Source organism: Anser brachyrhynchus, assembly GCF_964034855.1.
Source record: "Anser brachyrhynchus genome assembly, contig: SCAFFOLD_465, whole genome shotgun sequence".
In the NCBI taxonomy this organism is placed as follows: domain Eukaryota; kingdom Metazoa; phylum Chordata; class Aves; order Anseriformes; family Anatidae; genus Anser; species Anser brachyrhynchus.
Window position 1 is genome coordinate 1 of NW_027663594.1, and position 23,432 is coordinate 23,432.

General features: G+C 66.0%; 5 protein-coding genes and 1 long non-coding RNA gene across 6 annotated transcripts; 3 read left to right on the forward strand and 3 right to left on the reverse strand.

The window, feature by feature from the left end:
- Positions 1–6: 6 nt before the first annotated feature.
- On the forward strand, positions 7–1,164 carry LOC308187201. Its single transcript, XR_013944510.1, has 2 exons — positions 7–258; positions 367–1,164. It is a non-coding gene; the product is annotated as an uncharacterized lncRNA (long non-coding RNA).
- Positions 1,165–1,820: 656 nt separating this feature from the next.
- LOC308187192 (uncharacterized protein) lies at positions 1,821–6,640 on the forward strand. Its single transcript, XM_080609367.1, is given in 9 exon segments — positions 1,821–2,200; positions 3,159–3,406; positions 3,409–3,996; positions 4,096–4,173; positions 4,259–4,370; positions 4,478–4,623; positions 5,861–5,937; positions 6,052–6,125; positions 6,244–6,640. Coding segments are annotated over 9 exon segments (1,716 nt in total). The 5' UTR covers positions 1,821–2,091; the 3' UTR covers positions 6,528–6,640.
- A 2,077-nt stretch (positions 6,641–8,717) lies between these two features.
- Positions 8,718–10,936, reverse strand: LOC308187199 (N-alpha-acetyltransferase 10-like; the record flags this gene model as incomplete). The annotated part of the gene is given in 10 exon segments (XM_080609377.1): positions 8,718–8,924; positions 8,926–8,952; positions 8,954–9,033; positions 9,170–9,254; positions 9,408–9,452; positions 9,551–9,666; positions 10,487–10,524; positions 10,527–10,531; positions 10,660–10,718; positions 10,838–10,936. Coding segments are annotated over 10 exon segments (672 nt in total), but the record flags the coding sequence as incomplete, so codon positions are not given.
- Positions 10,937–12,578: 1,642 nt separating this feature from the next.
- Positions 12,579–16,292, reverse strand: HSD17B10 (hydroxysteroid 17-beta dehydrogenase 10). Its single transcript, XM_080609375.1, has 6 exons — positions 16,144–16,292; positions 15,880–16,044; positions 15,634–15,798; positions 14,645–14,773; positions 14,438–14,546; positions 12,579–13,882 (listed from the first exon to the last, which is right to left on the reverse strand). Exons 1-6 carry the CDS (start codon positions 16,165–16,167, stop codon positions 13,692–13,694), a joined length of 783 nt encoding a protein of 260 aa, XP_080465501.1. The 5' UTR covers positions 16,168–16,292; the 3' UTR covers positions 12,579–13,691.
- A 1,036-nt stretch (positions 16,293–17,328) lies between these two features.
- On the forward strand, positions 17,329–21,052 carry PFKFB1 (6-phosphofructo-2-kinase/fructose-2,6-biphosphatase 1). Its single transcript, XM_080609374.1, has 14 exons — positions 17,329–17,483; positions 17,587–17,712; positions 17,794–17,890; positions 17,994–18,060; positions 18,220–18,294; positions 18,448–18,504; positions 18,594–18,715; positions 18,794–19,001; positions 19,823–19,969; positions 20,059–20,163; positions 20,263–20,392; positions 20,507–20,569; positions 20,711–20,775; positions 20,950–21,052. Exons 1-14 carry the CDS (start codon positions 17,393–17,395, stop codon positions 21,007–21,009), a joined length of 1,413 nt encoding a protein of 470 aa, XP_080465500.1. The 5' UTR covers positions 17,329–17,392; the 3' UTR covers positions 21,010–21,052.
- A 10-nt stretch (positions 21,053–21,062) lies between these two features.
- On the reverse strand, positions 21,063–23,160 carry LOC308187198 (non-structural maintenance of chromosomes element 3 homolog). The gene is made up of 11 exons (XM_080609376.1): positions 23,121–23,160; positions 22,899–22,950; positions 22,705–22,806; positions 22,539–22,602; positions 22,312–22,391; positions 22,130–22,224; positions 21,923–22,002; positions 21,808–21,850; positions 21,673–21,735; positions 21,300–21,414; positions 21,063–21,178 (listed from the first exon to the last, which is right to left on the reverse strand). Exons 2-11 carry the CDS (start codon positions 22,938–22,940, stop codon positions 21,116–21,118), a joined length of 747 nt encoding a protein of 248 aa, XP_080465502.1. The 5' UTR covers positions 22,941–22,950; positions 23,121–23,160; the 3' UTR covers positions 21,063–21,115.
- Positions 23,161–23,432: the final 272 nt, after the last annotated feature.

Consider the following 23,432-nt stretch of genomic DNA (forward strand, 5'->3'; position numbering starts at 1 on the left):
TTTGGGGTTCCAGCCCCCCCATTTTGGGGCTCCAACTCCCCCAATTTGGGGCTTGGACCCCCCCAATTTGGGGTTCCAGCCCCCCCATTTTGGGGCTCCAACCCCCCCAATTTGGGGCTTGGACCCCCCCAATTTGGGGTTCCAACCCCCCCATTTTGCCCCCCCCCCCCCCCATTTCCCACCCCCCCCCTTCCCTCCCCAGACCCTGACCCCGAACCGACGCCGCTGCCGCCCCCCCCGGAAGCGGACCAGGCACAGGTGAGCGCCCCCCCCCAATCAAAACAGGACCCCCTCAAACCTTTTGGGGCCCCCCCCCCAAACTTTTTGGGGGCCCCCCCTTGCCCCCCCCCCCCCCCCTTTCCGCAGGGTGCCGAGGAGGAGGCCGTGGCGCGGGAGCTGGAGCAGCTCTACCTCTCCCACCTGCGGCGACTGCGGGGGGGGCCGGCGGGAGGCGACAACGCGGGGCCCCCCCCCGGCAACCTGCCCCCCCCCGCCCCCGAGCGGGGGGGGCCCCAACACCTCGCTGGCAGCCGAGATGGCGAGGCGTTACGAGGGGGGGGGCGGCGGCGGCGGCGGGCCGCCGCAGCCCCCCCGAGCTGCGGGGCATGGGGGGGGCCGCTCGCGGGGGCTTTGGTGGTGCCGGCGAGGCCCCCCCCGGGCCGGGGGGGGGCGCTGGGGGGGGCGCTGAGGCGCTGCGGGGTGGTGCTGGCCTTGGCCGTGCTGGTGCCGGTGGCGTGCGGCGACGGGGGGGGGCCGACGGCCGCCTTGGCCTTGGGGATCTACTTGGCCTTGGCCTGGTTGACGTGAGGGGGGGGGGAGCCCCCCCGAATTGTCACGAGGTCCCCAAGTGGCGGGCGACCCCCCCAAAAAGGGTCATTATTGGGGGGGGGGGGGGGGGCAGCATGGGACGCCCCCACCATCACCGCATGGCCGTGGCATGGGACAACCCCGGATCTCTCACGACCCCCCCCTCCCCCTGCTGGGGACACCCCGAATTGGGAGACGGGGCCGTGACACCCCCAAACCCATCACCTGGGGGGGGGGGGGGCGCGGCTCGACCATTTTGTGCCCCCCCACCCCGCCCCCCCCCATCAGCCGCCATTTTGTGGCCCCGGTCTCGGGGCGCCCCTGTACCGCCTGGTGTAGATACAGCCGTGGAAACGCGCTCGCCCTGATTCCTTGCGGGGTTGGGAGCGGGGGGGGGAATATAATTATTTTTTTTGGGGGGGGGGGGGGGGATGGCTGGGCTCCCCCCTCCCCATTTTCAGCACCCCCCCCCACCCCCTCCCGGTTTCTCTCTGTCGCAGCCGCTTCCTGCCCCGGGGAAGGTCCCCTGCAAAGGTCACGGGCTGACAAACACGGGGGGGGGGCGGTTTTATAACGCGGGGGGGGCTGAAAAATGTGTGTTCTGTAGGGGGGGGGCTCTGCCGGATCGGGGGGGGCACCTGGGGAGGAAATGGGGGGAGCGGGGGGACAACTTGGGGGTCCTCAGAGCCTTGAAGGGGAACTGAGGGGGGGTCCTCAAACGCTTGAGGGAAAATGGGGGGAGGGGCACAAATATGAAGGGGGGGGCTCAGGCCTGTGCGTTGAATGGGGGGGGGGGGCTCCCAGACTGAGGCAGGGGGGCGTTGGCGGCCGCTCCAACTCACCGCGATGCAGCCCAACGGGGGGGGTCCCGCAACACGCGGGGGGGGGGGGGACCGGGCCGGAAGGAGCGCCCCAGCCCCCTGGATTTAATTTGGGGGGGGGTCCCGGCCCTTCATCCCCCCCGCCCCCCCCCCCCCGGCGCGGCGCAGCCCCGGGAGAGCGCGGCCCCACGTCCGCCCCCGCCGGCGGCTCGGCCGCGACTGACGTGCTCACGTCACCGCGCCGCCCTCGCGCCGGCCGCACGTGCCCGCCGCCGCAGCGCGCGTGCGCGCCGAGCCCCCTCCCCTCCCCTGAGCCCGCCAAAGGGCCACGTGACCCGGCGAGGCCACGCCCCCTCGCGGGCGGAAGTAGCCGCGCAGGGCGGCGGCGGGGCGGGGGCGGTGCGGGCGCTCTCACGGCCGCCGGAGCCCGCCGGGCCCTGGAGCCGCCCCCGCCCCCGCCGCCATGAGCGGGGCCGGGGGGGAGCGGCCGCCGCTGCCGTCGTCACCCCCCGCCAAGCTCCGCCGCTTGGATCCGTCCGCCGGGCCGGGCCGGGAGGCGTCACCCCCTGCCGGTAGGCCGCGGTGAGAGGGGGCGGCGCGCATGCGCCGTGAGGCGGCGGGGGAGGGGGCCTGGATACGGCTGGGGGGGGGGCTGGAAACTGCCATGGGGGGACCGGGAGGCCTGGAAACCGCCAGGGGATGAATGGGGGGGGCCTGGGAACCGCCAGAGGGGGACTTGGGGGGGGCCTGGAAACTGCCAGGGGGGGACTGGGAGGCCTGGAAACCGCCATGGGATGAATGGGGGGGCCTGGAAACCGCCATAGGGGGACTTGGGGGGGGCCTGGAAACTGCCAGGGGATGAATGGGGGGGCCTGGAAACTGCCGTGGGATGAATGGGGGGGGCTGGAAACCGCCATAGGGGGACTTGGGGGGGGGGTCTGGAAACTGCCCTGGGGTGAATGGGGGGGCTGGAAACTGCCATAGGGGGACTGGGGGGGGGCCTGGAAACCGCCATAGGGGGACTTGGGGGGGGCTGGAAACCGCCCTGGGGTGAATGGGGGGGCCTGGAAACCGCCCTGGGGTGAATGGGGGGGCTGGAAACCGCCCTGGGGTGAATGGGGGGGCTGGAAACCGCCCTGGGGTGAATGGGGGGGCCTGGAAACCGCCCTGGGGTGAATGGGGGGGATGGAAACTGCCCTGGGGTGAATGGGGGGGGCCTGGAAACCGCCATGGGGGGACTGGGAGGCCTGGAAACTGCCATGGGATGAATGGGGGGGCCTGGAAATCGCCATAGGGAGACTTGGGGGGGGGTCTGGAAACCGCCCTGGGGTGAATGGGGGGGCTGGAAACCGCCATAGGGGGACTGGGGGGGGGGCCTGGAAACTGCCAGGGGATGAATGGGGAGGCCTGGAAACCGCCATAGGGGGACTTGGGGGGGCCTGGAAACTGCCCTGGGGTGACTGGGGGGGCCTGGAAACCACCCTCGGGGTTCTCTGGGGTCCTTGAGCCTGCCATTTGTCCCCATCCTAGGGAGCCCAGAGGCCCCACAGAGCCCCGCGAGCGCCGGCACGCCGGATGGGAGCCCGGAGAGCGCGCCGCCTGGCCCCTCGGAGAGGGGGAAGGGGGGGCTGGAGGCCGCTGGTTGGTGTGGGAGGGGGCCGGACGCCGCCGCTGGGAGATGCTCGGAGCGAAGCCCGAAGGGGAAAAGGAGGCTGGGGGCCAAGGGGGGGCTGGAGACCGCCAACGGCGGCTGCTGGGAGCAAAGCACGAGTGGGAAAAGGAGGCTGAGGCCCAAGGGGGGCCTGGAGGCCGCCGCCGGCAGCTGCTGGGAGCAAAGCACGAGTGGGAAAGGGAGGCCGGAGGCCAAGGGGGGCCTGGAGGCCACCAACGGCGGCGGCTCAGAGCAGCACCCAAGCGGGAAAAGGGAGGCCGGAGCCCAAAGCGGGCCTCGAGACCACCACCGGCAGCCGCCTGGCGCGAGGCGGGGAGCGCGAACGGAGGCCTGGAGAGCGCCGCCGAGCCTGAGGGGAGCCCGGAACCCGGCGCCGCGCTCAAGGGAGGCCCGGAGCCCGCCGCCGCTGGCTGCCCGGAGCGGACCGGCGAGGCCAAGGGGCAGAAGAGGCCGAGCCCGGAGGAGTGCGCGGTGATCTCGCTGGGCGAAGACGAGGACGAGGAAGAGGAGGCGGACGAAGGGCCGGGCCGCTACCTGGCGGCCCTGGAGGCCGTGCAGCTGGAGCTGGAGGCCGTGGAGGAGGAGGCGGCGCGCGCCTTCCGCCGCCTGCGCGCCAAATTCGGGCTGCGCCGCCGGCCCCACCTGCAGCGCCGCAACCACCTCATCCAGCACATCCCGGGCTTCTGGGTCACGGCCGTATCCTTTTTTTTGGGGGGGGGGGTGTTAATTTTTTTGGGGGGGGGGTGGAGGACACAACCTCACCCCCCCCCAGCTTCCCTTAACGCCGGCCTCCAGTTCCTGAACCACCCCCAACTCTCGGCCATGATCAGCGACCGCGACGAGGACGCGCTGAGCTACATGACCAGCCTGCAGGTACCTCGGGGGGGGGGGGGGGGGGGATTTTTGGGGCCCCCCCCCCCGCAGCAGGGGGGGGGGTGACGCTTCGCGGGTCCCCCAGGTGGAAGAATTCGGCCCGGCCCGGCCCGGCTGCAGGATCAGGTTTTTCTTCGCCGGCAACCCCTACTTCCAGAACCGCGTCGTGGCCAAGGAGTTCGTGCGCGGCCCCTCCGGTGGGTGAGCTCTGGGGGGGCGGGGGGGGGGGGGGGGGGGGGCATTTTATGGGGTTTGGGGGGGTCTTTAGTGACCCCCCCCCATCCCGCTCGCCCCCCCCCCGCAGGTCACCTGGTGTCCCACTCGACCCCGATCCGGTGGTGGCAGGGGCAGGACCCCCGGTGCCGGCCCCCCAAGGGTCCCCCCCCTCCCCGCAGCTTCTTCGCCTGGTTCGGGGACCACAGCTTCCCCGCGGGGGATCGCGTGGCCGAGGTGAGCCCCAGTACGCTCCCAGTGCCTCCCAGTACAGCGCTGGTACACCCCCAAGTGCATCCCAGTACAGCCAGTATGCCCCCAAGCGCATCCCAGTACAGCCAGTACGCCCTCCAGCGCATCCCAGTAGTCCCGGTGCTTCCCTCGCCACTCCCAGCACCCCCCAGCACCTCCCCGTGCCTCCCAGCACCTCCCAGTATCCCCTCAAGAACCCCCCCAGTGCTCCCAGTATGCTCCCAGCACTTCCCCGTGCTTCCCAGAGCATCCCAGTATCTCCCAGTGGTCCCCAGTACCCTTTGGAGCATACCTAAGGGCTTCTCCCAGCACCCTCCCCATACTCCACAATTCCTTCAAAGGCATCCCAGTACTCCCAGTACTCTTCTCGCTCCACCCCAGTACCAGTTCTGACTCATCCCAGTGCTCCCAGTGCCCTCCTAGAGCATCCCAGTATGTCCCAGTGCTCTCTATGGGGTCCTTTCCGTACCTAACCCCCCCACCCAGCACCCCCCAGTATCCCTTTGAGGACATCCCAGTGCCCCCAGCACCCCTCCCAGTGCTCCCAGTACCCTCCCAGTATGTCCCAGTGTTCTCCAGTCCCCTCTCAAACCCCTCTATGGGCTCTTTTCCATACCTAAACCCCCCTCAGAGCCCCCCAGTGCCCCCCAGTACCCCTCCCAGTGCCCCCAGTACACCCCCAGTGCCCCCAGTACCCTCCCAGTGCTCCCAGTACCCTCCCAGTATGTCCCAGTGTTCTCCAGTCCCCTCTCAAACCCCTCTATGGGCTCTTTTCCATACCTAAACCCCCCTCAGAGCCTCCCAGTGCCCCCCAGTACCCCTCCCAGTGCCCCCAGTACCCCTCCCAGTGCTCCCAGTACCCTCCCAGTATGTCCCAGTGTTCTCCAGTCCCCTCTCAAACCCCTCTATGGGCTCTTTTCCATACCTAAACCCCCCTCAGAGCCCCCCAGTACCCCTCCCAGTGCCCCCAGTACACCCCCAGTGCCCCCAGTACCCCTCCCAGTGCTCCCAGTACCCTCCCAGTATGTCCCAGTGTTCTCCAGTCCCCTCTCAAACCCCTCTATGGGCTCTTTTCCATACCCAAACTCCCCTCAGAGCCCCCCAGTGTCCCCTTGAGGACCTCCCAGTGCCCCCAGTACCCCTCCCAGTGCCCCCAGTACACCCCCAGTGCTCCCAGTACCCCTCCCAGTATCCCCCTGACCCCCCATGTCCCCCCCCCCAGATCATCAAGGAGGAGCTGTGGCCGAACCCGCTGCCGTTCTACCTGCTGGGGGAGGGCGCTGAGGGCCCCCCCGAAAGGTCAGCCCTTGGGGGGTTGGGGGGGCACGGGAGAAGAAATTTGGGGCGGGGGGGGGGCAGATTTTGGGGGACGGGACCACCCAACACCGTGCCCCCCCCCCCCCAACCCCACAGCGAGAGCGGGGAGGACAGCGTGGTGATCGTGGACGACGACGAGGAGGTGCAGGAGATCCTCGACGACGGGGATGGTAAGAGACCCCCCCCCACCCAGAACCCCCCCCGGTGGGGGCCCCAATTCCTCCTGACCCCCCCCACCCCAAAAAAAGGGGGCATCTGACCGTGCCCCCCCCCCCCCCATTTTTCCAGGCAGTGGGGTGGAAGAGGTCGTGGCTGAGCAGCCCCAGGACGGACGGACGGACCCCAAGGGGGGGCAGAGATTGAATTTGGGGGGGGGGGTCCAACCCCCACCCCCAAATATTGTGGGTAAAAAGCCCCCCCCCCCCCCCCCAAAAAAACACATCTCAGGGTGTTTGGCAGCCTTGAACCCCCCCCACCCGAACCCCCAATTGGAGGGGGGGGACCTCAGTACCCCCCTTCTAAAGAGCCCCCCCCCCCCATATTTTCCCCTCCCCACGGAGATTTTTTTTTAGGGAGGCTTCAGCGATTTTTGTACATTTTGCAGCAGAAAATTTAAAAATTCCTTTTTTTTTTTTTTATTTTTAAAAGCTTAAATACTATAATAAAGCAAAAAGTTTTACAAAAACGGTGTCCCCCTGCCGCCCCCCCCCCCCCCTTCCCAACGACCCCCCCCAGTGATGGTTTTGGGAGGGGGAGTATTTTTATTTTATTATAACTGTATTTTGGGGCAGTTTCACTTTTTTGAGCCATTCCTACCTGGGGGGGGGGGGGGGGGGCCATGATGATGAGGTCACGGCACCTGGGGGGGGAACAGAGTGAAGTCCCCCCCTAAAACCCTGACGATGGGGGCAAACCCAGCCCCCCCCCCACTACCACTGACCCCTTGTTGCCCTTCAGCCCCCCCCAAAATGCCGAAGACCCCCCCCCAAACGCCCCCCAATACCAACGACCCCCCCCCCAAAACACCCCCCCAATGCCAAAGACCCCCCCAAAAGCCCCCCAAATCCCATTCCCCCATCCCCATCCCCCCCAACTTCACCAAGGCCCCCCCCAAAACCTGGTGCCGTTGCCCCCAGCAGCCCCCTCCCCCCAAAAAAACTATTACCCCCCCCCCCATTACCCCCCAACTCCTCATTACCGCCCCCCCGCCCCAAACGCCCCCAATACCGGGTCCCCCCCTTCCCAAACCCCTCTTTAACCCCCCCCCACCTCAGACCCCAGGGCTCCCCCCCCCCCCGGTCCTGGTTCCCCCCCCCACCTCCAGGCCCAGCTCCGGAGCCCCCCGCGGCCGCCTGCAGTTCCTCCAAGCACGGCCGCCGGAAGTAGAAATGCGCCACTTCCGCTTCCGGCGGCCCAAGGCCACCGCCTTCGGGCTGCGCCGCCGCCGCCAATCAGCGAATGGGGTTGGGTGAAGCCACGCCCCCCAGCCGACGTGGCCACGCCCCGACACCGCCCACAGCCTTGGCCAATCAGCGACTGGGGGCGTGGGTCACAAAGCCACGCCCCTTCCCCTCCCTCACTGTCCCAAGGGGGCGGGGGGGGCGCCCCAAAACCCCCCTCAGCCCCCCGAAAGTTGCCCCAAATCCCCATAAACCTCCCCAAAGTCGCCCCCAAAACACCCTAAGCTTCCCCAAAGTCACCCCAGACCCCCTCCAAATCGCCCCAAGCCCCCCCAAATCCCCCCAACCCCCCCAAAATCACCCCAACCCCCCAAAATCACCCCAAAACACCCTTAAAACCCCCCAAAGTCACCCCAAACCGACCCTAAATCCCCCCTTAAACCCTCCAGTTGTGCCAAAACCCCCCCAAAACCCCCCAAAATTGCCCTAACCGCCCCCAAAGGTGCCCTAACACCCCCCGAAGCCCCCTAAAGCTCTCCTAGGTCACCCCAAAACCCCCCTAATCTCCCCTAATGTCACCCCAACTCCCCCAAAGTCACCCCAAAAACGTCCCTAAACCCCTCCCATTGCCCCAAGCTCAGCTAAAGCCACCCCACAACACCCCCTAAAAACCCCAAACCTGCCCCAAAGTCCCCCTAACCCCCCCAAAACCACCCCAAAGTCCCCCAAAACCCCCTCAACTCCCTTAAATTCACCCCAAAACGCCCCTAAACCCCTCCAATTGCCCCAACCTCACCCAAAGCCATCCCACAACACCCCTAAAACCCCCCCAAAACCACTCCAAAGTCCCGCTAAACTCCCCCAAACCCCCCCCAAAGTCCCGCAAAGCCCCCTCAACTCCCTTAAATTCACCCCAAAACGCCCCTAAACCCCCTCCAATTGCCCCAACCTCACCCAAAGCCATCCCACAATACCCCTAAAACCCCCCAAAACCACTCCAAAGTCCCGCTAAACTCCCCAAACCCCCCCCAAAGTCCCCCAAAGCCCCCTCAACTCCCCTAAATTCACCCCAAAATGCCCTTAAAACCCCTCCAACTGCCCCAACCTCACCCAAAGCCACCCCACAACACCCCTAAAACCCCCCAAAACCACCCCAGTCCCCCTAAACCCCCCCAAACCCACCCCAAAGTCCCCCTAAACCCACCCCAAAATGCCCCTAAACCCCCTCCAACTGCCCCAACCTCACCCAAAGCCACCCCACAACACCCTAAACTCCCCCAAAACCACCCCAAATTCCCCCCAAACCCCCCAAATGTTGCCCACAACCTCCCCCCCCCCCCAAACTCCACAACAAATAAAAGCTGGAAAGGGAGAGGTTTATTCCGCCCCACCCCAAAAAAAAATGGGGTGGGTAGGGGTCCCCCGCAGCCCCCCAAATTTTTGGGGGGGCCCTACGAGGCGGAGTCGGAGGCCTCGGAGCTGTCCTTGACGTCGGTGCTCTCGGTGGCCTCGCTCACCTCGCTCACGTCCTTGCTGTCGGCCCCGCTGTCCCTCCGGGGGGGGCGCCCCGGGGGCTGGGGGGCCCCCGCTTCCGCAGCCCTCGCCCCCCCCGGGGGGGCTCGCCGGGGCCGGGAGCTGCGGGGCGGCCCCGCTCTTTCTGCTCCACTTGTTTCCGGAGCTGCAAAGACAAAAAAAAAAAGAGGGGAAAAATAAAAAAAATGAGGTTTTGGGAAAACTGGGGGGAAACTGTACCCCGTGTGCCTCCCCCGGCGGGTTTGCAGGGGGCTGAAGTATTTTTTTGGGGGGGGTCCAACCTCGTCTGCCATCTGGGTGAGGTCCCGCTTCATGGCGTAGGCGTCCTCGCCATCCGCGTAGTATTTGGGTTCCACCTCGCTGATCCTGGGGGGGGCAGCAGCGCAGGGGGTTATTTTGGGGCTGCCTGTGCCCCCCACCCCCAGCTTTCAGCCCAGCCACGGGGCTCCCCTCACCCCCGGAAGCCCCCCCAAAACACCCATTTGTTCATCACCCCCCCTAATTAAAACCAGCACTCACTGGAAGTTGAGGGTGTTGGAGTAGAGGTGCAAAGCCGCCCGGTTGCTGCCAAGAAAATAAATATAAAAACAAAAATGGGGGGAAAAAACGTGATTTAGGAGCCCCCCCCGGATCGTAAACGGGGGTTTGGGGGGGCGCCCCACCTCTTGCGCACGTGCAGGGAGACGTATTTGGCGTTGAAGTTCTCGATCATGGCCCGCGACGCCTGGTCCATCAGCTTCTGCGCCAGCCCCAGGCGCCGGTGGGAGCGCTTCACCGCCTTTTGGGGGGGGGGGACGGGGGGACACGAGGGGTGTAGGGCACCCCGAAAGCGCCTCGGGACCCCCCCCATAGCCTGCTGCCGCCATCAGAACCCCCCCAAAACCGCGTAGGTGTCATTGAAACAACCCTAAAGATAGGTGGGATCGAACAGTCCCCCAGGTGCGCTTCGGAGCTGGCCAAAACCCCACAATATCCCCCCCAAAACCCCACAATATCCCCCCAAAACCCCCAAAATACCCCCCAAACCCCCAAAATACCCCCCAAAAAAGCCGCTATACCCCCCCCAACCTGCCCCGATATCCCAAATCCCCCAATATACCCCCCAAAACCCCACAATATCCCCCCAAAAGCCAATATATTCCCCCCAACCCCCCCAGTATCCCCAAAACCCCCACAATATCCCCCCTATGTCCCCCAAACCCCCCCATATCCCCCCAAAACCCCACAATATCCCCCCAAAAAAACACTACTATCGTCCCTAAACCCCCAATATCCCGAAAACAACCACTATACTCCCCCCAAACCCCACAATATCCCCAGAATACCCCCAAAAAAGACCCCGTATCCCAAAAACACCCAAAATATCCCCCAAAACCCCCCTGTATCCCCCAAAACTGCATTATGTCCCCCCCAAAAACACACTGTCCCCCCCCAAAACCCTGTATCCCCCCAAAAACCCCTATATCCCCCCCAAAAAAACCTATATCCCCCCCAAAAAACCCAGTCAGCCTCCTTTGCCCCCCCCAGCACCCCCAAATTTCCCATATATTCCCCCTCCCCCCCCCCCCCCCAAAAAAACCCAACCCCCCCCCCCTTACCAGGGACGTGATGTGCCCGTGAGGAACGTCATCGGGTCTTCCTCCCTACAAAAACACCGGGATGAGACGCGGGGGGGGGACCCTAAATCCTCTCGGCACCCCTTATTTTATCACCGCACCCCAAAATAAAGGGGGGGGGGGGCGGGACAGGGCCCCCCCCGCGCCGCACTCACATCTTTGCCAGGACGTAGCCGACGATTTTCCCATTCTCGTCCTCGGCGATGTACGAAAGCTGCATAAAAACACAAAAAAAGGGGAAAAAAGGGTTTTAGGATCGAGCCTCGGCCTCGGGGGTGCGGGTGCCCCCCCCCGGAGCACCCATGGGTGCTGGGGGGGCAGGGGGGGCGGTACCTGGGGCCAGGAGAGGCCGTGGTAGAAGTAGTATTTCATCTGGTAGTTCTCGGGCAGGCACAGCAGGTTGCAGTGCTGCATGTTCATCAGGTCCTCCGGGCTGCGGGGACGGGGGGCGGCTCAGACCCCAAAACGGGCCGGGGGGGGGGGACGGGACCCCGAAACGGCCTCGGAGCCGCCCCATGGCGTGTACGGGACGCTGAGGGGGGGTCTTGGGTCCCCAAGTGCCTTGTGGGATCCCGGTGTCCCCCGTCGAGACGCCAAATCCGTGCTCAGAGCCCTCCCAGGTCCCCCATATCTGCCCCCAGGACCCCAATATCCATCCCCAGGACCCCAATATCCGCCCCCAGGACCCCAATATCCGCCCTGAGAGCCCTCCCATTATCCCCCCCCCCCCCCCCCACTATCCCAATAACCCCCTCCCAATATCCCAATCCCCCTGCGCCAGGACCCCAATTCCCTTTGAGAACCCCAATCCCCCCTCCAGAACCCCAATATCCCCCTCCCAGCACCCCAATCTTTGCCTTCAGGACCCCAATATCCCCCTCAGAGCCTTCCCAGGGCCCCAAATTCCCCCTTCAGGACCCCAATTCTCTTCCAGGATCCCAATCTCCCTCCCAGGACCCCAATTCTCTCCCTCAGAGCCCTCTCAGGACCCCAATTCCCTTCCAGGACCCCAATATTCCTCTCCAAGAACCCCAAACCCCCTCAATGCCCCCCCAGAACCCCAATACCCCCGCTCCAGGATCCCAATGTCCCCCTCAGAGCCCTCCCAAGACCCAAATTCCCCTCCCAGGACCCCAATGTCGCCCTCAGAGCCATTCGAAGGCCCCAGTTCCTCTCCAGGACCCCAATATTCCCCTCCCAGGACCCCAAGCTCCCCCTCCAGGACCCCAAATGCCCCCCCCAGCACCCCAAACGTCCCCAGAGCCCTCACAGGCCCCCAATCCCCCCTCAGAACAACCCCCCAACACCTCAAACCCCCCCTCAGGACCCTTCCAAGACCCCAATTCCCCTTCAGGACTCCACTATTCCCCTCCCAGGACCCCAAAACCCCCGTCCGGCACGCCCAAACACCCCCCCTGCACCCCAAATGTGCCCCCAGAGCCCCCCCAGCACCTCAAAGCCTCCTCAGAGCCCCCCCCAGGCCCCTTTAACTCCCCCCCAGGCCCCTTTAACCCCCCCCAGGCCCCTTTAACGCCCCCCCCAGGCCCCTATAACCCCCCCGGCTCCCCCCCCCGGCCTCCCCTCGGTGCTCCACACCCCCTGCCCGGTTCCCCCCCGGCTCCCCCCGGCCGCCCACCCGCGCGTTGCGGATGTTCATGGTCGCGGCCGCCCCGGCGGCTCCGCCGCCGCTCTCCCTCTCCCTCGCCTCAGGCGCCGCTTCCGGCGGAAGGACGCGCCGCGACCAATCGGCGCTCGGAGCGGCTCGGCGAGCCCCCGCCCTCTCGCTTGTGAATTGTGATTGGCTTCGCCTCCTGCCCCGCGCTGTACTGACAGCCTCGCTAACCAATCAGTGAGCGGGATGAAGACTAACCCCGCCCTCCCCGCCCCTTTTGCTGTTAGCCAATCAGGGGCGGTCCAAGCAGCAGCGAGACGGCCCCACCGCGTGCCTGGCGGCGACCAATCAGAACCGCAGCTCCCGCTAGGGGCGTGCCCCGCCCACCGCCACCCCCTTACCCAATCGCGCCCGGGGGCAGAGCGGATTGGCGTGCGCGCGAACCAATAGGGAACGAGAGGAGGCGGGGCAGACACGCTTTATTACTGGGGGGCGGCCGGGCCATGTCCCTATGGGGGGGGGGGGGGGGGGGGAATTTTGGGGTGCCCCTGGTCTGGGGGTGCCCCGTTTCTTGGGGTGCCCCCAGGGCGCCTGTACTGCCGGGGGGCCCATTTTGGGTGGGGGGGCATCCCATGGATGCCCCCCAGGGGGCCCCATTTTGGGGTATCCCCATTTTGGGGTGCCCCCCCCCAGGGGACCCCTTTTTGGGGTGTCACCGGTGTCCCTAGGCCCCCAGGGGGTCCCCGTTTTGGGGTCCCCTCTAGTGTGTCCACACTCCTTGGGGTCTCCAGTTTTGGGGTGTCCCTGGTCCCCGTGTACCCCCAGGGGACATCATTCTGGGGTGTCCCCCTTTTGGGGTAACCCCATTTTGGGGTGTCCCCCTTTTGGGGTGACCCCCTTCTGTCTGTCCCCCCAGGGGGCCCCCATTTCGGGCTGTCCCCAGACCCTGTGTACCCCCAGAAGTCCCCGTTTTGGGGTGACCCCAATTCTGGGGGTACCCCCAGCGGGGTGTCCCCAGTTTTTGGGGTGTCCCTGGTGTGTCGGTACCCCCAGGGGACCCCCGTTTTGGGGTGTAACCGTTTTGGGGTGTCCCCATTCCGGCTGTACCCCCAAGGGGTCCCCTTTTTGGGGTGTCCCCACTTCGGGGTGTCCCCAGCCTGTGCATACCCCCAAGAGGGGTCCCCAATTTTTGGGGTGCCCCTAGTGTGTCCGTACCCCCAGGGGGGCCCCATCTTGGGGCGGCCCCTGTCCCTGTGTACCCCCAAGAGACCCCATTTTGGGGCATCCCCTGTCCCTGTGTACCCCATTTTGGGGTGCCCCCATCCCACCTATACCCCCAAGGGGGTCCCCAATTTCGGGGGTGACCCCAGTGGGTCCCCCCGTTTTGGGTCGCCCCCAGTGCGTTCAAACCCCCAAGGCTCGTCCCCACACTTTTGGGGTTTCCCCAGTCTCTGCTTACCCCCAATTTTTCGGGGGGGGGGATCCCCAATTTTTCGGGGATGGTTCCCCAGTTTTTAAGGGGGGGGGTCCCCCAATTTTTCGGGGCGTCCTCGGGGCCGTGCCCCCCCCCCTGCTTCAGGGCTGCATGCGCAGGGCCCCGTCCAGCCTCACCACCTCGCCGTTGACCATCGGGTTCTCGGCCAGCGCCTGCACCAGGTGGGCGAACTCCCCGGGGTGCCCCAGGCGGGACGGGAACGGCACCTGCTGCCCCAAAAAGCTCCGCACCCGCTCGGGCAAACCGGCCAGCAGCGGGGTGGAGAACAACCCTAAAAGGGCCGGAAAAAAAAAAGAAAAAAAAGGGGGGGTGAGTCCGTTACCCTACAACTTTTCCGCCCCCCAAAAAAGAAGGGGGGAAGCGTTTGCCCTACAACTTTTCCTATCCACCCCAAAAAAAGGGGTGAAACATTTACCCTACAACTTTTTCCAACCCCAAAAAAAGGGGGTGAAGCGTTTGCCCTACAACTTCTCCCACCCCAAAAAAAAAAGATGTGAAGTATTTACCCTACAACTTCTTCCACCCCCCAAAAAAAACAGGGTGAAGTGTTTGCCCTACAACTTTTCCCAACCCCAAAAAAAAGGGAGTAAAGTGTTTGCCCCTTAACCTTTTCCACCCCAAAAAAGAGCGGGTGAAGCATCTGCCCTACAACTTCTCCCACCCCAAAAAAAAGGATGCGAAGCATTTCCCCTATAACTTCTTCCACCCCCCAGAAAAAGGGGACGTGAAGCATTTCCTTGCACCTTTCCCCCCACCCCAAAAAAAGGGGGGTCGAATCGCTCGCCCTCCACCTTTTCCCACCCCATAAAATCCCCCGACCCCGTACCCGGGGCGATGGTGACCACGCGGATCCCCAGGGGCGCGAGGTCCCGGGCGATGGGCAGCGTCATGGCCACGATGCCGCCCTTGGAGGCCGAGTAGGCCGCCTGCCCCACCTGCGGGGGAGAAAAAGGGACGATTACGGGGCGTCCCGCCCCCCCACCCCCTAATCTGGGCCCCCCCCCCCACCCCAATCCCCGGCGGCCCCGCTCGCCTGCCCCTCGAAGGCGGCCACGCTGGCCGTGTTCACCACCAGGCCCCGGTGGCCGTCGGCGTCGGGGGGGTTCTGGCTCATCAGGCGGGCGCTGAGGCGCGTCACGTTGAAGGTCCCGACCAGGTTAACCTGCGGGACGAGCCGGTGGCGGAGACGTGGGCGGCGTCCCGACCCCATAACCAGCCCGAGGAGCGCCCCACGAGCACCCCAAGGACACCCCCATGCCCACAAGCACCCCGCTGACCCCATCCCCGACCCCACAACCACCCCACTGACCCCATCCCCGACCCCACAACCACCCCAAGGACACTCCCATGCCCACAACCACCCCGAGGACACCCCCATGCCCTCAACCACCCCGTTGACTCTATCCTCAACCCCGCGACCACCCCGAGGACACCCCCATACCCACAACCACCCCACTGACCCCATCCCCGACCCCACAACCACCTCATTGACCCCATCCCCGACCCCACAACCACCCCATTAACCCCATCCCCGACCCCACAACCACCCCATTAACCCCATCCCCGACCCCACAACCATCCTAAGGACACCCCCATGACCACAACCACCCCGTTGACCCCATCCCCGACCCCACAACCACCCCATTAGCCCCATCCCCAACCCCACAACCACCCCAAGGACACCCCCATGCCCACAACCACCCCATTGACCCCATCCCCAACCCCACAACCACCCCAAGGACACCCCCATGACCACAACCACCCCGTTGACCCCATCCCCAACCCCACAACCACCCCAAGGACACCCCCACGCCCACAACCACCCCATTGACCCCATCCCCAACCCCACAACCACCCCAAGGACACCTCCATGCCCACAACCACCCCATTGACCCCATCCCCGACCCCACCCCCACCCCGAGGACGCCCCCACGCCCACCCCCACCCCGCTGACCCCACCCCCGCCCCTCCGGCTGCCCCCCGCGAGCACCCCGCCGCCCGCCCCCCGCCGCCCAGGCTCACGTTGACGACGCGCTGGAAGTCCTCCAGCTCGTGCACCTTGTCCTTCTTGGCGTTGTAGGTCTTCACGGCGATGCCCACCCCGGCGCAGTTCACCGCCAGCTCCAGCCTCCCGAACGTCTTCTTGGCCACCTCCAGGGCGGCCTCCACCTCCTTGGCGGACGTCACCTGCGGGGACAGCGTCGCTGGGACCCCCCCCTGCCACAAGGCCACCCGGTGCCCTCGCCGTCGCCCCGTCCCCGTGCTCACGTCGGCGGGGGCGAAGGCGCAGCTGCCCCCCAGCTCCGCCGCCAGCTCGGCCCCCTTCGAGCTGGGGAGGTCGAGGAGGACGACGCGGGCCCCTTGCTGCACCAGGCGCTCCGCCGTGGCTCGGCCCAAGCCCGAGGAGCCGCCGGTCACCAGCGCCACCAGGCCCTGGAGGGGACGGGAAGGGGGTCACGGGGGGTGGGGGGGTGAAAGGGGCCGGGCCGGGCCCCCAAAACCCGGCCGCGGGGCCTCGCTGCTCCCCGGCACCTTCACGCTGCGCAGCGCCGCCATCGTGGGGTAAAGGCCAAGGGGTGGGGGGGGGGGAGCCGAAAGCAGCCGAAGGGGAACGAACGGAGGAGCCGAACGGAGCCGAACGGAGCCGAACGGAGCCGAAGGGGAACGAACGGAGCCGAAGGGAGCCGAGCGGAGGAGCCGAAGGGAGCCGAAAGGGAACGAACGGAAACGAAGGGAGCCGAGCGGAGCCGAACGGACACGAAGGGAGCCGAACGGGAACGAACGGAGCCGAAGGGAGGCGGGAGGGGGCGAGCGGTAGTGGGCGGAGCCAGCCGGAGCTGAGCGCTGATAGGCGGAGCCGAGGGGGCGAGGAGCGGAGCCGAAGGGCGGCGGGAGGAGCCGAGCGGCGATTGGCGGAGCCCGAATGGAGCCGAAGGAACCCGAATGGAGCCGAGCGGCGATTGGCGGAGCCCGAATGGAGCCGAAGGAACCCGAAGGGAGCCGAGCGGCGATTGGCGGAGCCCGAATGGAGCCGAAGGAACCCGAAGGGAGCCGAGCGGCGATTGGCGGAGCCCGAACGGAGCCGAACGAACCCGAACGGGGCCGAAAGAACCCGAACGGAGCCGAGCGGCTGCAGGGGACGGGGTCGGGTCCCCGGGGGGGTGGGAGAGGCGCCCCCCCGGAGGGGGCGGGGGGGGGGGAACCCCCTGGATTTGCATTTGGGACCCCCAAAGTGGGGACACGGGGGGGGACCCCCGTGGGGCTGGGGGGGCGGGGGAAAGCAGGGTTGGGGGGCAGCCCCCCCAGGAGATGAGGACCCCAAGAGACTCAGGATGGGCCCCCCCCGGGAAGGGGGGGCAAACATGGGACCCCCCCCCCCCCCAAAATGGGGATCAGGACCCCCGGGATGAGCACCAGGAGCAGCAGCAGCACCCCTCCGGGGACAGGATGGGGAGCCCCGGGGACAAGGTGCCAGCACCCCGGGGGGGGGGGGCCGGGCCCCCCCCCACGGCTCGTCCCAGCTGCTGTCCGTGCCCGGCCGGCGGCCAGGGTGTAGCGTTACCTCCGACCTTCCCCGGGGCCACCGGCGGGCCGCCCCCCCGGGGCCACCATGGAGGAGAAATCGGCCAAAATCCCCGGTACGGGACGAGGGGGGGGGTGTTTGTTTAAGGGAGGGGGGTGTTTGTTCAAGGGGGGGGGGGGCGTTTGCTTAAAGGGGGGGGGGGGGGGACACGAGGCCGCGGGGACACTAACCGGCGGCGAGGACAGAGGGCAGAGAGCCATGGCGGTGGCACCGGCGGGCCAGCTGACGCAGAACCCCCTGCAAAAAGTCTGGGTCCCCCTCAGCTCCCACCGCTTGCGGCGGCGGGGATGTGAGTTTGGGGGGGGAAGGGGGAGGATTTGGGGGGGCTAGGGGGGGTGCTGATATGATGCGCCCCCCCTAAACCTTGTCCCCCCCCCCCCCCCGTTTTTCAGCCACCGTACCCCAATTCACCAACTGCCCCACCATGGTGATCCTGGTGGGGCTGCCGGCCCGCGGCAAGACCTACATCTCCCGCAAGCTCACCCGCTACCTCAACTGGATCGGCACCCCGACACGGGGCGAGTATTCTTTTTATTGGGGGGGGACACACAATTTGGGGGTGCCCCCTAACCGTCCGTCCCCCCCCCCCAAACCCGCAGTGTTTAACGTGGGGCAGTACCGGCGCGAGGCGGTGCAGAGCTACAAGAGCTACGAGTTCTTCCGCCACGACAACGAGGAGGCCATGCACATCCGCAGGTATTGGGGGGGGGGAATAAATAAGGGGGGGTGGAGAGGGAAATTTGAGGGGGGGGGGGACCACCAGCTGGTGCCCCCCGTCCTACAAAAATCCCCTCCCCAGGCAGTGCGCGCTGGCCGCCCTCCAGGACGTCCGCACCTACCTGAGCTCCGAAGAGGGGCAGGTGGCGGTAAGACGACCCCAAAATGGGGCAAATTAACCCCCCCCAGGGGGCAAATTAACCCCCTGGGGGGGGAAATTAACCCCTGGGGGGGGAAATTAACCCCCCGGGGGACAAATTAACCCCCCCGGTGTTTAATAACCCCCCCCGGCTGCGACCCAACCCCAGGTTTTTGATGCCACCAACACCACGCGGGAGCGCCGTGCCCTCATCCTGCAGTTCGCGAGAGAGAACGGCTACAAGGTGCTGGGAGTAATTTGGGGGGGGGGGGGAGGTCATAACATGGAGGGGGGGGCTCTGAGGATTTGGGGGGGGGCTTGCGGCACTGCCTAGGGGGGCTCACAGCTTTTGGGGGGGGGGCACTGGCACCATGGGGACGTCCCCTTTCCCCTCCAGGTCCTGTTCGTAGAGTCCATTTGCGACGACCCTGCCATCATCGAGGAGAACATCAAGGTGAGGCGTTCCCCGTCCCACGCCCCAAAAAAGCGCGCCCCCCCACCCCAAAAATAACCGCCCCCCCCCCCCCACACACACCCCCCCAGCAAGTGAAGCTGAGCAGCCCCGACTACAAGGGCTGCGCCCCCGAGGAGGTGGTGGCCGACTTCCTGCAGCGCATCGAGTGCTACAAAGCCACCTACGAGCCGCTGGACGAGCAGCTGGACAGGTGACGCCGTGCTTCGCGCCCCCCCCACCCCAAAACCGAATCATTTGGGGACCCCCCCGCTAACGTCGGGGCGCGCAGCGGGCTGTCTTACATCAAGATCTTCGACGTGGGCGTGCGGTACCTGGCGAACCGGGTGCAGGGCCACGTGCAGAGCCGCACGGTGTACTACCTGATGAACACGCACGTCACGCCACGCGCCATCTACCTGAGCCGCCACGGCGAGAGCCAGCTCAACCTGCGGGGCCGCATCGGCGGCGACGCCGGGCTCTCCCCCCGCGGGCGCCAGGTGGGCGGGGCCTGGGGGAAGCCACGCCCACGAAGGGGCGGGGTCAGGGGAAGGACACGCCCCCACCCCGCTGCAGGGTGATACAGGAGGGCTGTGGGCGGAGGGCTTGGGGAAGGGAGGGGCGGGGCTAAGGGGGGTGGCCACGCCCCCTGAAAGAGCCCAAATATGGAGGGAAAGGGGGCGGGGCTAAAGGAGCAGGCCACGCCCTCCATACGCCAAATATGGAGGTGGAGGAGGTGGGGCTAAGGGACCCCCCCAGGATCCCAAGTAGGGAGGTAGAGGGTTGGCCACGCCCCCCTCCTGGAGCTGCCCCAAATATGGAGATGAGGGGTGGGGCTAAGGGAGGCCACGCCCCCAATAACCCATATAAGGGGGTGGGCAACCAGGTAGGGTGAGGAAGCCACGCCCCCAGGAGCGACCCTATTGGGGTGTCAATGAAAGGGCGGGGCTACGTGAGGCCACGCCCCCAGGAACCGCCCTCAGCAGGTGTGAAGGGGCGGAGCTAGGTGAGGCCACGCCCTCAGGCATCAGGTCATGTGCAAAGGGGCGGGGCTAAGGGAGGCCACACACCCATTGAGGGATATGGTTAAGGGGCGGGGCTAAGTGAGGCCACACCCCATGAGCCACTCATTGGGGGATATGATTAAGGGGCGGGGCTAAAGGAGACCACGCCCCCATAACAGCACACCTGCATGGACAAAGGGGCGGAGCCAAGGACCCAGCCCCCAACCCCATCCTTTCCCACAAGGCAGGGGGGTGGGACTGATGACAAGGCCCCGCCCCTCGTGGGCGTGGCCTCACGTGGCCCCGCCCCCTCCCAGTACGCCCAGGCCCTGGCCGAGTTCATCCGGAGCCAGAGCATCCGGGAGCTGAAGGTGTGGACCAGCCACATGAAGCGCACCATCGAGACGGCCGAGGCGCTGGGGGTGCCCTACGAGCAGTGGAAGGCGCTCAACGAGATCGACGCGGTCAGCGCCACCCCCTGAACCCCAAAACCTCCCCCCCCGAACCCAAAACCTCCCCCCTTGAACCCCAAATGTAACGCCCCCCCCAACAGGGGGTCTGCGAGGAGATGACCTACGAGGAGATCCAGGAGCGCTACCCCGAGGAGTTCGCCCTGCGCGACCAGGACAAGTACCGCTACCGCTACCCGAAAGGCGAGGTGACGACGAGGGGCAGGGCACGGCGACGATAACAACGGGGGGGGGTGTGTGACAGGGTTGGGGCCCTCCCCCCCTCAGCGCCCCGTCCCCTCCCCCAGTCCTACGAGGACCTGGTGCAGCGCCTGGAGCCGGTCATCATGGAGCTGGAGCGGCAGGAGAACGTGCTGGTCATCTGCCACCAAGCCGTCATGCGCTGCCTGCTGGCCTATTTCCTGGACAAAAGCGCCGGTGAGGCCGTGGGGACACTTTGGGGACAAGTTGGGGACACCTGGGGGACACTTTCATAGCCCCCTCCCCTCCTAATTTTCATTCCCCCCCCTGATTTTCATCCCCCCACCCCAGAGGAGCTGCCCTACCTCCGGTGCCCCCTGCACACCGTGCTCAAGCTGACCCCTGTGGCTTACGGTGAGTGGGGACACCCCGTGTCCCCCCCCGCCATGTCCCCAGGGAGGGGACAGCACCCTGGGGGTGTCCCCCCCCCACCCAAAGGGCAGCCGCGGCTGTAACATCGCCCCTTCTGTGTCCCCCCCCCCCCCATTAAATCAGGGTGCGAAGTGGAATCCATCTTCCTCAACGTGGAGGCGGTCAACACCCACCGCGAGAAGCCCCAGGTGAGGGTGGGAAGAATTTGGGGGATTAATTACTGCCCCCCCCCCCGCAGCAGGGGGGATGCAGGGCTTGCTAACAGGCCCCCCCCCCAGCGGGGAGATGTTTTGGGATGAAAAAGTCAGATTTTGGGGTGAGCAGAGCCCCCCCCCCCAAACACAAAACCCTTTGTGCCACAGAACGTCGACGTCAGCCGCCCCCCGGCCGAAGCCCTGATCACCGTCCCCGAGCACTACTGAGCCGCCCCCCCCCACTAATTAAAGCTTGCCTTAACGAAGAACCGAGCCCGGCGTGTATTGGGGGGGCCGCTGCACCCCCAAAATACGCTTTTATTTAAGGGGAGGTTCAGAGGCTGGCTGTGGCCTCGTTGTATTGACTCGTCCAGAAGCTGGGTTCCTTTTGTTGGATCTGGAGAGAAAACGCAACAAAAAATAAAGGGGGGGGGACACAAGTTGTGCCCTGCCCCCCCCCAAAATAAAGCAAGAAAAAAAAAAAGAAAAGAAATAGGAAACCCCCCCAAAATCCTCACCTTTGCCACAAATTTCAGCATGTCCTTCTTGGAGGTCTCCTTGGCGGCCCGCGGCCCCCACTGGAAACTGAACTCGGGGGGGTCCGTCAGGGGGATGGGGGTGATCTCCAGGTACCTGCAGGGAGTGGGGAGGGGGGGGGGTGAACCCCGTGTTTTGGGGGGGCCCCCCCCAGGGGTGTCCAGCACGCCCCGGCCCTGTGACACCCCCTCAAGTCACCGGGCGTGGGGGCGGCGGCGATTTCTCTCTGCGGTGCGGTATAAACGGCCCGGCTGGCGCTAGCGCCGCGGCTGCTCTGTGCGCACCGGGGTGTTGTCCCCTTCCAACCCCCCCCCCCCCAAAAAAAAAACCACCCCCCACCCGCCTCGCACTCACTTCTGCCGCACAAACTCCTCCGTCACCAGCTTCTTGACGTCCCCAAACACCTCGTGCTTCTCCCTGGGGGTGGCAGGGGGGGATTAACGGGGTGTGGAAGCAACGAAACCCGTTCCCCCCCCCCCAATGACCTACCCTGGCTGCACCCGGAGCCGGCGGAGAAATTCCCATACAGCACCTGGAAAGGAGAATGTTGGGGGGGGGGGGGCAAGGAGAAATTGGGGTCTGGGGGGGGCACCAAATGTCTTACTGTCTTTGGCCGAGTTGCCCTTCATGAAGATGAAGCTCAGGATGATGGTGAGGAGGCCCAGCTTGGCTGTCTGGTTGTCCCTGCGGCGGGGAGAGACGCGTCACCCACCTGAAGGGGGCACCTGGGGGCTCTGTCCCCTTCCCCCCCCCCCCCCCCAAAAAAAAAAACACCCAGGGGATGCCAGCACCCTCATCACCAGCCCCTCACCGCTTCAGGTTCTCCCCCTCGACGCGCGGCAGGTTGCTGGTGAGGATGTAGACGTGGTGTTTGGTGTCGATCTCCACCAGCTGCAGCCCGAACACCTGCAGGAGGCAAAGATTTAATCCAGTGGGGGGTGGGGGGGATCCCAAACCCAAACCCCCCAGCTCCACGAGACCCCCCCCCCATACCTCCTGCAGGGTCCTGCCCGCCTGGTTGACGATCTCGGAGTAGACGTCTTTGTATTCCCTGATGACTTTTTTCAGGATGTCTGCAGGGAACAGGGGGGATGCTGAGATGCTGAGACCACCCCCCCCCCATGCACCCAGGGAGGTTTTCGGAGAGATCCAACCCCAAAAAGTTTGGGAAAGGACCAGAGCAACCCCAGAAACTTTGAGAAGAGCTCCCCTAAACTCACCGACTCTCTTGATGGGGATCTTCTTCTGGTCCTTCACTAGCAGGAACTGAACTAGCTCACTCACCTACACGGTGAGGAAGGGGAAATAACCAAAAATATATATATAAAGTAACAAAATGCAGAAAGGTCCAGCTGTAGCACTACAGGACGGGGATCGTCCCCTCACCTTCCGATTCACTTCATCCCGGGAGCGCCTCTGCAGGTTCCTCTGCACCTGGCTGTGCGTCTGCGTCTGGCTCAGGCTAACATCGTCGTCGCCATCGTCCCCCTGCGGGACAAAACCAGGAACCGGCTGCCGCAAAGCCGGCCTACGACAACCCCCAGCGAAGGAAGGGAGGAGATCAGGGTTCATCTCCTCACCTGGCTGAAGGCCGGCCCTTTGCTGCGCTTCCTCTGGGACATCTCCCGGGTTCTGAGGGGAGGGCAGAGCCGGACGGGCTCAAGCTGCTACCGGCCGGTCCCCATCGCCCCCCTCCCCGTTCTCGCCCCTCTCCCAGTCCCGAATCCCCCAGCGCGGGGCCCCCAGGAGCCGTTAGAGCGGCCCCGAGGCCCCGCTGCCGGCCGCGGCCGCTCCGCCATTACCCGCTCCCGTCACGGGCCACCGCCTCCTCCCCCCCGCCCAGTGCGCATGCGCGCAGGCTGCGCGCCCGCCCCGCCCCCTTATTGGCCCTTCCCTCTCCGCCCCGCCCTTCCCCATTGGCCGCTCCTCTCCGCCCATCCCCGCCTCCGGCTGCGATTGGGCGAGAGGCGCAGGCCACGCCCACCCCCTCCCTCCGCCCGCCGCGTGCCGGCAGCGCGGCCTCGCGCCCCCCTCCCCTCGGGTTTGGAAAAAGGGCGGGAAGCGCCTTTTACCTCAGGGGGGGAGAAAATGGCGGCCAACGGTCGCTCCTTCTC

Excerpts from the sequence above, each read along its gene's own strand:
- HSD17B10 (XM_080609375.1), bottom strand. The coding sequence starts at position 16,167 with ATGGCGGCGCTGCGCAGCGTGAAG. Across the intron at positions 14,774-15,633 it reads ACTTCCAGCGCGTCGTCAAC|GTTAACCTGGTCGGGACCTT; the intron begins GTGAGCCTGGGC and ends CTCGTCCCGCAG. Across the intron at positions 13,883-14,437 it reads CGTGGTCACCATCGCCCCGG|GGTTGTTCTCCACCCCGCTG; the intron begins GTACGGGGTCGG and ends CGGCCCTTTTAG.
- PFKFB1 (XM_080609374.1), top strand. The coding sequence starts at position 17,393 with ATGGCGGTGGCACCGGCGGGCCAGCTGACGCAGAACCCCCTGCAAAAA. Across the intron at positions 17,713-17,793 it reads GATCGGCACCCCGACACGGG|TGTTTAACGTGGGGCAGTAC; the intron begins GCGAGTATTCTT and ends CCAAACCCGCAG. Across the intron at positions 18,295-18,447 it reads CGAGAGAGAACGGCTACAAG|GTCCTGTTCGTAGAGTCCAT; the intron begins GTGCTGGGAGTA and ends TTTCCCCTCCAG.
- LOC308187198 (XM_080609376.1), bottom strand. The coding sequence starts at position 22,940 with ATGTCCCAGAGGAAGCGCAGCAAAGGGCCGGCCTTCAGCCAG. Across the intron at positions 22,392-22,538 it reads GATCCCCATCAAGAGAGTCG|ACATCCTGAAAAAAGTCATC; the intron begins GTGAGTTTAGGG and ends TGTTCCCTGCAG. Across the intron at positions 22,225-22,311 it reads CGGGCAGGACCCTGCAGGAG|GTGTTCGGGCTGCAGCTGGT; the intron begins GTATGGGGGGGG and ends TGCCTCCTGCAG.